Raw genomic sequence first — 11,612 nt, 5'->3', positions numbered from 1 at the left:
TCAAAGGAACATATTTTATTACAAGAACAACTTGATAGCAATTCATTTTCAAGGAACAAATGAAGTCTTGGTATTGCAGTATTGCTATTTAATACAGACAAATTCCACAATGTCAAGCACTCTTCAGTACATTTATTAAGTCATTGTTTGATAGAAGATAACATCAGCAAATAATGCTTAAACACTGAAATAAATTCAAATGAACATTCAAAATGTATGTTATGATCAGTTTCATTTCATTACTTTGTGTTATGCCATTTAGACATAGATTTCAGAGAGATAAAAAGGTAGCTCAAAAGAGAGAGAGAGAAAGTTCTGGAATTTACAAAGCAGCATTTGACAAACAAAAACCAAGCACACCATGTAGAGTTGACATGCAACTTTGCACACTAAGATAATTTTTTTACAAAATAATAATTTTGCAATCATAGTTGAATCGACAAATTCAATCATTGGCCTATGGTTTTCTTAATGTCACAAACATGTAAAACTACTGGTAAAACCTGTTACCTGCTAACCCATCATGCATGTTTTAATATTTTAAACATATTACATAATTGAACAATTTAATTGAAAATAAAACACATATAGACATCTTTTTTTGAGACAGCTACACGTGAAAGCAATGAAATGAAAAGGTTGATCAACTTCTCATTGGTCAGAGAAGAGAGAAAATGTACATTGGCTAATAATGCAAACAGAGCCTTTATGGCAGTGGAGGTTTAAATATGTTTGAACTGTATCTTTGAGCAGTTAAAAGCCTAGGCTGTGTGTAGGTTGGCTCATTCCTGTGTAGTCATCAACAAAACCTTTGACCCTCTTGGATTGGCTATATTCTTTGCTGGAGTGTTCCCTTTATATGGCAAATAAATTCAGATTCTGGATCTTTTAAAAGCATAACAGCTTCTGCTGTATTGTCTATTTGGTTGATGTGTGGACATAAATTGGCAAGATAAAACATGTTAAAAGCAAATCTTTTAACAATCAAAATCCCCAAGTCAAAGACAAAAATACATGAAAACTTCCTCAGAAATGTCCCTGGAACCTTGTGCATTACTAAACTATGGGCTCTGGCAAAAACCATTAGGATAATCGAGAGCCACAATTCTAACACCATTTTTTCATGTATTTTTAATAACTTATTTGGGGCTCTCACTGGCTTTAGATTCTACATACAGTGTTGTTTTTCACTTAGAGCCCCACCCGTCACTCGAGACCAATTCATAAATAAACAAGACCAACAACATCCCTCCCTGCTTTTCTTCAACTCTACCTACATTCCCATTGACACCTGGTACATAATCCTATACAGAATGTACACTTCGATTCAGTTTACTGAAAGACGTATACACACAAACAAACTCTTTCCACTCGGCTTGTGCCATCCATTTACTGAAAACCCACTGCAGCACAGTCCCTGTCATTCCACTGTAAAACCCTTCATAGCAGTCTTACACGCTCTACAACCCTGTTAAAGTGCCAACACCACAGTCATATCCCTGCCCTGCTCTGTAATTGATAATACCAATAAGGCAAGAGTCTATAGCGGGACAGACATATCCATTACACTATCTATTACTCATGTTCATTCTCCAGATAAAAAAACATTCAAGAAAAACCTACACATATTCTTAAGTCATTTCAATAAACCACATAATACATCACGATCAACAATCATCTGCTCCAAACCAGTCTAGCAAACTCAATCTGTGAAGGAAATTCATTCAAATGAGACCATCTTTTTTTCAACCACTAGATGTCACTGAATATCCTTTGATGAGAGAGTGGTTTGTCTAGGTATCTATCATACAAATCCATAGAAAATAATATGGTGCTTTTTATTTAATGTTTTTGGACAATTCTACATTGAGAGAAAAACTGATGGTGATGGCAATGAATTCACACTCAAGAGTGAATGGGTGTTGTTGGGCACCAACGTTCTCAAACCACACTCACACACACATTAAGGCCAAGGGAATTGTCAAGGCATTTCCAACAGCAATATTGCATAGCTAAGGCAGCATAAAACCCCATACAGTGAATATTTACACATTTCATAATTCATTTTTGTTATATACACTATACCCACATCTTTATGCAAGTATACATATACATGTATAGTGGCAAGAGAAAGTATGTGAACCCTTTGGAATTACCTGGATTTCTGCATAAATTGGTCAAGAAATTTGATCTGATCTTCATCTAAGTCACAACAATAGACAAACACAGTCTGCTTAAACTAATAACACAAACAATTATACGTTTTCATGTCTTTATTGAACACACTGTGTAAACATTCACAGTGCAGGGTGGAAAAAATGTGAATCCTTGGATTTAATAACTGGTTGACCCTCCTTTGGTAGCAATAACCTCAACCAAACATTTTCTGTAGTTGCGGATCAGACCTGCACAACGGTCAGGAGGAATTTTGGACCCTTCCTCTTTACAAAACTGTTTCAGATCAGCAATATTCTTGGGATGTCTGGTGTGTACTGCTCTCTTGAGGTCATGCCACAGCATCTCAATCGGTTTGAGGTCAGGACTCCGACTGGGCCATTCCAGAAGGCATATTTTCTTCTGTTGAAGCCATTCTGTTGTTGATTTACTTCTGTGTTTTGGGTCGTTGTCCTGTTGCACCACCCAACTTCTGTTGAGCTTCAATTGGCGGACAGATAGCCTTACATTCTCCTGCAAAATGCCTTGATAAACATGGGAATTCATTTTTCTGTCAATGATACTGTAGCAAGCTGTCCAGGCCCTAAGGCCTGGTGTGCTATGCCTTTTTTCTCCACACTGTGTTGTGTGTTCCTTCCAAACAACTCAACTTTAGTTTCATCTGTCCACAGAACTACTGGAACATTCAGGTGATCTTTTGCGAACTTCAGATGTGCAGCAATGTTTTTTTTGGACAGCAGTGGCTTCTTCTGTGGGGTCCTCCCATGAACACCATTCTTGTTTAGTGTTTTACATATCGTAGACTCGTCAACAGAGATGTTAGCATGTTCCAGAAATTTCTGTAAGTCTTTAGCTGACACTCTAGGATTCTTCTGAACCTCATTGAGCATTCTGTGCTGTGCTCTTGCAGTCATCTTTGCAGGACGGCCACTCCTAGGGAGAGTAGCAACAGTGCTGAACTTTATCCATTCATAGACAATTTATCTTACCGTGGACTGATGAACATCAAGGCTTTAAGAGATACTTTTGTAACCCTTTCCAGCTTTATACAAGTCAACAATTCTTAATCTTAGGTCTTCTGAGATCTCTTTTGTTCGAGGCATGGTTCACATCAACGCTTCATGTGAATAGCAAACTCACTTTTTGTGAGTGTTTTTTATATTGCAGCTCTAACCAACATCTCCGATCTCATTGATTGGATTCCTGGTTATCGGAGTCCTGACTCCAATTAGCTTTTGGAGAAGTCAATAGCCTAGGGGTTCACATACTTTTCCCAACATACACTGTGAATGTTTAAATTATGTATTCAATATTGACAAGAAAAATACAATAATTTGTGTATTATTAGTTTAAGCACACTGTTTGTCTATTGTTGTGACTTAGAGGAAGATCAGATCACATTTGTTGACCAATTTATGTAGAAATCCAGGTAATTCCAAAGGGTTCACATACTTTTTCTTGCAACTGTATATACACATGTACACATTTATGCATATTCATCCACTTTTGTATAGATATTTTAGTGTTGATTTCCAAGTTCAGATAACTCTTGATCATTGGAAGTATTCAACATTGCTGTTTCAGTGACAATGACACATAATCATCTTACTCTTACCCCAGACTGCAGTTAACACATAGAAAATGCTTTGTATATTTTCACTCTAAAAGCTCAAAAAACAGACATCACTCAATCATGGCCATATGGATTGGCAGTGAGAAAGTGACATCATACATGTATGGCAATGAACAACTCAGGATGCAGGGGGTTGATGGCGGAAGGTGAGTAGCAGTGCACATATGGAATATGTAGTGTGTATAAAGTCCAAAAGACTGTTATTTGTGAACATTGTACAGTAAAGTATCGTAGAGTATTGTTTTTATATATGAGTCCAATACAGAGTAGATCTGTAAAGATGTCCACAGAAGGGGGGTAACTAGCAGAAGGTGAGTGGCAGTATGGAGAATGAGAGCAAGAAAGTATCTTTTACAGCGCGGCTCGCCTCGCCAGTATTTTAACAATCAAAGCGGACAGAGATGCTGTGGCATACACTGTCCACTAGAGGGAGCCAGTCCAGTTGACTTGATGACGCTTGTGATTCACTGCTCCTGCCTGCGGTTCTTTCCTCTTCCTCAGCCCTGGCACTTCTTCATGCCCCTCAGCGATGCATATGACAACACATATGTTTTCTCTCTCTCTCTCTCTCTCTCTCTGTCTCTCTCTGTCTCTCTGTATGGCAGCAAATCATGGGGCTTTCAAGACAGCTGCCTGCCTTGTATTAGACACTTTATGATTCATCAAAACATGCCCATAATTACAAAGAAACCATTCAACTTAAACAATAGCCTTAGATTCTGGATCGTTCCTTTGGAAATAAATAATTCGGTTTTGAGTGCAAAGAACAGAATGGGATAGTGAAACCCTGACCATTATAGACAGGAAAGGGCCTAAGTGACAAAAAGAGTGAGTGTGCGACTGTGACATGTTCTATAAAAATAGTCTGCAGCCCTGTCTCCAGTCTTTTAGACAGTAGTCAGTTTTAATTTGACAACAAACTGTTCTGTATCAGCATCATCGTGATGAGTAAGTTGTGTGTTACATCCAGGCCTCAGTGTCCAGGCCGCTCCCTGACTCTACGGAGTAGGTGCAGTCCCTGCTGCCCATGGCGGTGGAGCATGACTGGGAGTGGATTAGGTCGCCAAAGGCCTGGTGCAGGGCCTTGCGTGAGGCTGGGTGGCCGTTGGAATGTGAGCTCTGAGGGGACTGTGGAGGAGTAGGGGTATGGAGAGGGGTGAGGTTGCCCATGGCCTGCAGGTCTCTGTAGCTGACTGGGGTGGGGATACGTGATGGGCTGTTCTCTGGCCGGTTGTCTGTACGAGGCCTGACCCTGGGCCTCAGCTTGAGCTTGTAGATGGAGGGCATCCTGTCAGCCTTCTTACCTACCCTCTTCGGCCGGAGGACCACATCCCCATCAACAGCATCCCTATTGGCTAGGAGAGGAGGTGGAGGAGAGGACTCTGAGTGTGATTCACTCAGGCTGAAGCACATGGAGGAGCTTTCACTGGAGGAGTCTTCCTGGAAGGAGCAGTCCTCAGAAGGGGAAAGGGGGATGGGTGAGGGACAAGACTCTGGGGGAGGGAGGTCATCTTTGGGGTCTTCATCCTCCAGGTCATAGGGGAAACTTGGTTGTTGATCCTCCAGAGGGACATCTCCCTCAGGCCCTGAGCCCCAGCCCAACTGACCCTGCTGGCTCTCCATCAGCATCTCTGCTGGAGCACCACTGACATGGCCCACATTCATGCTCCTGGGGTTGAAAGGAAGTTGTGAGGGGGTATGGCTGAGAGCTATGCCCAGCTCTGAGTCTCTCTGGCCAGGGAAGGAGGACAGGAGCTCCCCTTCCTCCATGGAACTGGAGATGGCAGGGAGCTTCCTGAGACCTCCACCTCGCCCGCTCCAGCGCACTGGTTCTGTGTGCCCACCGTTAGATAATCCGCCCGGGCTATGGTCATGCAGTGGGGCCAGGGTATTCTCTAGTCTTCCACAGGAATGTGGGTTAGTTCTCTTGGACTCCCGGAGGTCAGGCAGAGCACCTACCTTCCCCCCCACGTTGATTGAGGAGGTGGAGGAGTTGGAGGAGGAGTAGGCAGAGTCAGTAACGTTAGGGTCAGCAGAGGCAGGTGTGGGGAGGTTTTGGGTCCCAACACCCTGCTGTGGATATGAGGAGGCGGGACGCTGAAAGCTGCCCCCCCCTTTTGGTCTACTGGGCCCCACTTTGCCCTGCCCTGTGTTAGCCAGGAACTCAGCCTCGAAGCTGCGGTACAGGTCCTGCTCCTTCTGGGGGTCCAGGTTGGGCAGCATCTGGAACTTATAGCCTAGCCCCTCCTCCTCGGGTTCCTGTCGCTCAGAGCCGGCCAACCCCCTGTGGCCATGCCCATTGGATCGAGGGCCGTGGGAGGTTCGAGGGGAGCGGGGTCCATGCCCATGGTAGTGAGAGGAGCGGGGGGAAGTGGAGTGTGGAGAGCGTCGGCCTGCCTGGGAGACTGGGGGCAGCAGCCTACTCTTCCCTACTGAGGGGGAGCGTGGAGCGGGGGGCCTGGGAGCCACCATAGTCTTCTTACTGGGGCTGCTGCTCTGAAGTCCTTTGATAGGCGAATTAGAGCAGGAGGACGATTGTCTCCTGGAGAAACCTCCACTGATTCTGGGGGAGGCAGGGGGTAGTTGTTTGGCTCTCAGCTCCTCTCGTCTGTCAGAGGATGGGGGCTGAGAGGCCCCGTGACGGGGACAGGATCCAGGGCTGGCATCGTTGGTTCGACTCCGGCTGGGCATCTTCCCCTGGCTGTGGGAACGCGGGGCCTGGAGCCTGCGGGGGCCTTCGGGCCCCAGAGAGCGGCCCCTGTCCCCACGACTGGTCCTGAGCCCGTCAGAGGGGCCCTGTGGGGGGCTGGGTTTGAGGATGGTGGCAGGGGCAGGGCGTTCCCGGGAGTGGCTGCGTGCGCGGGGCATTGGGGGGCACAGGGCTGGGATCTGACCTTCTCCTCCTCCAGGCCTTTCTATCAAATGCTTCCCCTCCTTCCTGTTGACCAACAGGACCACCTCCTCTCCGGCGCGACGGGTGCCTCCCAGAGAGAAGCGGCCTCCCCCTGCCCCTCCTCCTCCCTTAGAGGAGGCTGTAGAGGAGTCGCTGTCCCCTGATAGACGGCGGGTCACTGGCATCAATGACGAGTCCTTAGACCTGCAGAACACAGAGGGAGGAAGACAGACAATGAGTTATTTATAGTTATCTTTGATTTATTTCTGGCCTTAGTACATTTTATCATTGGAATAAAATAAATATCACATTATCCTGTCCAACACAACTTTTTGAACATTCATAACAGTTTGAGAAAAACAACATGCTCAGATCCCATTGTCCATCCGAGCACCACAGTGTCTGTGCGTCTGCCTCCCCCCACTCCCCTGGCCCTGACAGGTTTACAGTAAACACCATCCACCTCCAGTCCATGATGGGACCTGTGACCTGTGTGTGACCTCCAGGGATCATGAGGATCATGCTGCCTACCTTGACTGACACACGTAGGGCTTGGTGCTTCTCGGAAACACTGGGCTGGATCAGGCTCAGAGATTACAGGGAAGATGAGAGCAAGTGGGGGCAGGATTAGAGGCCCTGTGGACTTACTGACCCCACACACACCCTCAGAGAGCGCTGCCTGCACTCCCAGAGCTCACCACACCACTCCACTGTCACACACCAGTGGGCCCCTCAGGACAACTTACCGTCTGAGACAGGATACCATTGACTTACAGTAAGATAGGAACACAATCAGTAGAGCTCTGTAGCAGTGGCCACAACAACAACATGATAGACGTGTGATCTCTGGCAATATCCTGTATTAAACATGAACTTTCTCCGCTTTCTTTATTGACATTCTTTATGTAACCACTTCTATAATGCTCTGTGAAACCATAGCAAACAACCAAGAAATTAGTATTGCACATTATATAAACAGGGCTCAATAAATATGAGTGACCAGATTTGACATTTTTATATTGACTTTGCCATTTAAAATAATGACTTAGTCAAACAAATATTGACTTTGGAATGACAGCATCCTGAAGGCTTGAAATAACGAAGCACATGGGGTTTTCCCTCCAGATTAGCCCACCTGAGATCTACTTCCTGGGGGGAGCAACAGGGTCTGGGGGGGTCGTCATTCAGATTAAACCTTATCTAGTCTGGTGCATTTGGAGGTGCTGACCCTGAAGGGGTTAACCTGTACCAGGGCCTGTTGCCATGACGCCATCACTCACTCCGGATACTCAGCCACTCATTGGCCGTGAGCCAAATTAAACAAGCCCATAGGCTTTCATCATCTTGATCAATGGCCTCTCCACACACTGACGTATGAGGGAGGTATGTAACACCAACAAGACTCAATGGACCTTATGTGGAGAGCTGAAGGATTTCACTCTCTTTACTAACCACAAAAGTTTTATAGGACATAAAATACCAACACTCTGACTGTCGTCATTTCCGTGAGAGACATCAGCAGAAAAAGGGAGAGATGTGTTTTTCCTCCAGTACAGTCGACAAGCACCCTAATTCTATCCATCAGCCCTGGGCCTTGGAAAGAGAGAACAGAAACATCAACAACCGCAACACTGTTGGATGTTGAATCCCATCTAAATTCAGGCAGTCAGTAGTGTAATTAATGGAGCCATAGGAAAGGAGGGAGAAGAGGGGTCGAGAGGGAGGGAGAGGGGGAGGGAGGTGACAGCAGCAATCAAGGTGTGTGCCAGTCTGGCCACCAGGAGGCAGAGTGGTATGGCTGGTAGGGCAGGACTGTGTCTGCACAATGTCACATTAGATTAGGAAAATCTGCTTTGTGTAATCTGTCGCTTCCTAGTTTTGTGTGCTGTGTTTGTGTGTGTGGGTGGGTGTGTGGACGGGTGTGTGTGTGTTGGTGGGCGGGTGTGTGGGCAGGTGGGTGGGTGGGCGGGTGGGTGGTGTGGGTGGGTGTGTGTGGGCGGGTGGGTGTGTGTGTGTGGGCGGGTGGGTGTGTGTGGATGGGTGTGTGTGGTTGGGCGGGTGTGTGTGTGTGGGTGGGCGGGTGGGTGGGTGTGGGCGGGCGGCTGGGTGGGTGTGTGTGGGCGGGTGTGTGTGTGTGGGTGGGTGGTGAAAAGTGGAGCAGTGCTGGTGATACAGACAAAGATGATGAAGTGTCATTAGCACAACACAACTCACCTGAGAGGGTTGAAGTGTCGAGGTTCTGAGCGGTCCCGTGGTGGTCGTGGTAGCAGAGGGGTGCGTCCTGCGTTGGAGTCGAGCTCCGTGGGGAGGGAGGGGTGGTGGGAGCGGCCAGGCCGGGTGGACGAGGGGGCACAAGGGGCACACGGAGGCTCCAGGCCCTGGGAACGTCTGTCAGGCGGCTTATAGGGGGCAATGCCCTCATTACGCCAGTGTGGGCCTGGGCTGGTGGAGCGGGAGGAGTGGGCGCTGGAGGACTTGCTGTGGGCACCCTGCCCGCTGGCTTTGGCCTGGTGATACCGGTGAGCTGCAAGGAACAAGAACAGACACAATACCACAATATTAGTAAGGCTTAGGTTCCATACCATGGATAATAAGAACAACTGTGCAGATTACTCCAGCATCAGACAGACAACAGTCAGTATAGAAATAGGATAGAATAGATTGAGGTTTAAGGGTTGATCCAGGGATCAACATAGCATGGGCCCCTCACAACTGGTGGCAGTCTCAGAGCATATGCACTAATTATGATTTATGACTGCAGGAGATGAAGCAACTGAGGAATCAGATTCATCATTTAAGGCATGATGATATTGACTTTGGAGTGGACCTACAGTTCATAACCTGAAGACCTGTAAATACATGTCATATCTATGAAGTTGAGGAGATCATGGGTTTGAAATGCAACACCAAGCATTACTACAGCCTCAGTCAGCTGTCCAGACACAAGGCCACTGACATCATCAGTCTGGCAGTGTGGACTCATGGAGAAGGAAGAGCTCTTGTACCCACAGGGTTTAAAGCCCTGACACCAGGCATTATTCCACTACTGCCTGCCTACCACGCAAGGGTAAACATTAAGTGATATGAATGGTTATGGCAGCCGTCAGGTCATGTTTATGAGGGTGTGATAAGGGCTTTATGAGAGTGGAGGCTGCTGAGGAGAGGACGGCTCATAATAATGGCTGGAACAGAGCAATTGGAATGGCATCAAACCATGTGTTTGATGTATTTGATACCATTCCACTAATACCGCTCCAGCCATTACCACAAACCCGTCCTCCCTAATTAAGGTGACACCAACCTCATGTACTTTATGATTAAGGTGTAATGTTGTATGCAAGGCCTTTTTTCCCACCTTTATTTAACCAGGTAGGCTAGTTGAGAACAAGTTCTCATTTACAACTGCGACCTGGCCGTGATAAAGCAAAGCAGTTCAACACATACAACAACACAGAGTTACACATGGAATAAACAAACATACAGTCAATAATACAGTAGAACAAAAATAAGAAAAAAATCTATATACATTGTGTGCAAATGAGGTAAAATAAGGGAGGTAAGGCAATAAATAGGCCATGGTGGCGAAGTAATTACAATATAGCAATTAAACACTGGAATGGTAGATGTGCAGAAGATGAATGTGCAAGTAGAGATACTGGGGTGCAAAGGAGCAAGATAAATAAATAAATACCGTATGGGGATGCGGTAGTTGGATGGGCTATTTACAGATGGGCTATGTGCAGTGATCTGTGAGCTGCTATGACAGCTGGTGCTTAAAGCTAGTGAGGGAGATATGTGTCTCCAGCTTCAGTGATTTTTGCAGTTCGTTCCAGTCATTGGCAGCAGAGAACTGGAAGGAAAGGCGGCCAAAGGAGGAATTGGCTTTGGGGGTGACCAGTGAGATATACCTGCTGGAGCGTGTGCTACGGGTGGTTGCTGCTATGGTGACCAGTGAGCTGAGATAAGGCGGGGCTTTACCTAGCAAAGACTTGTAGATGACCTGGAGCCAGTGGGTTTGGCAACGAGTATGAAGCGAGGGCCAGCCAACGAGCGTGTACAGATTGCAGTGGTGGGTAGTATATGGGGCTTTGGTGACAAAACGGATGGCACTGTGATAGACTGCATCCAATTTGTTGAGTAGAGTGTTGGAGGCTATTTTGTAAATGACATCGCCGAAGTCGAGGATCGGTAGGATGGTCAGTTTTACGAGGGTATGTTTGGCAGCATGAGTGAAGGATGCTTTGTTGCCGATTCTAGATTTCATTTTGTATTGGAGATGTTTAATGTGAGTCTGGAAGGAGAGTTTACAGTCTAACCAGACACCTAGGTATTTGTAGTTGTCCACATATTCTAAGTCAGAACCGTCCAGAGTAGTGATTCTGGATGGGCAGGCAGGTGCGGGCAGCGATCGGTTGAAGAGCATGCATTTAGTTTTACTTGCATTTAAGAGCAGTTGGAGGCCACGGAAGGAGAGTTGTATGGCATTGAAGCTCGTCTGGAGGTTAGTTAACACAGTGTCCAAAGAAGGGCCAGAAGTATACAGAATAGTGTCGTCTGCGTAGAGGTGGATCAGATAATCGCCAGCAGCAAGAGCAACATCATTGATATATACAGAGAAGAGAGTCGGCCCGAGAATTGAACCCTGTGGCACACCCATAGAGACTGCCAGAGGTCAGAGGACAACAGGCCCTCCGATTTGGCACACTGAACTCTATCAGAGAAGTAGTTGGTGAACCAGGCGAGGCAATCATTTGAGAAACCAAGGCTGTTGAGTCTGCCGATAAGAATGTGGTGATTGACAGAGTCGAAAGCCTTGGCCAGGTCGATGAATACGGCTGCACAGTATTCTCTCTTATCGATGGCGGTTATGATATCGTTTAGGATCTTGAGCGTGGCTGAGGTGCACCCATG

At 46.5% G+C, this 11,612-nt stretch overlaps 1 protein-coding gene across 2 annotated transcripts in view; it reads right to left on the bottom strand.

Annotated features, from left to right (window-relative positions):
• The window catches only part of LOC106584974 (GAS2-like protein 2A), a 49,069-nt gene continuing 37,457 nt past the window's right edge, over positions 1-11,612 (bottom strand). For both annotated transcript variants that reach the window (XM_014170661.2, XM_014170662.2), the window contains 2 exons: positions 8,916-9,225; positions 1-6,905 (listed from right to left, as the gene is read on the bottom strand). In XM_014170661.2, coding sequence (XP_014026136.2) covers positions 4,769-6,905; positions 8,916-9,225 — 2,447 coding nt within the window. In that variant the 3' untranslated portion in view covers positions 1-4,768. The remainder of the gene's footprint in view (positions 6,906-8,915; positions 9,226-11,612) is intronic.

This window comes from Salmo salar, chromosome ssa24, assembly GCF_905237065.1.
Source record: "Salmo salar chromosome ssa24, Ssal_v3.1, whole genome shotgun sequence".
NCBI lineage: Eukaryota > Metazoa > Chordata > Actinopteri > Salmoniformes > Salmonidae > Salmo > Salmo salar.
This window is presented reverse-complemented; position numbering and strand designations above follow the sequence as displayed.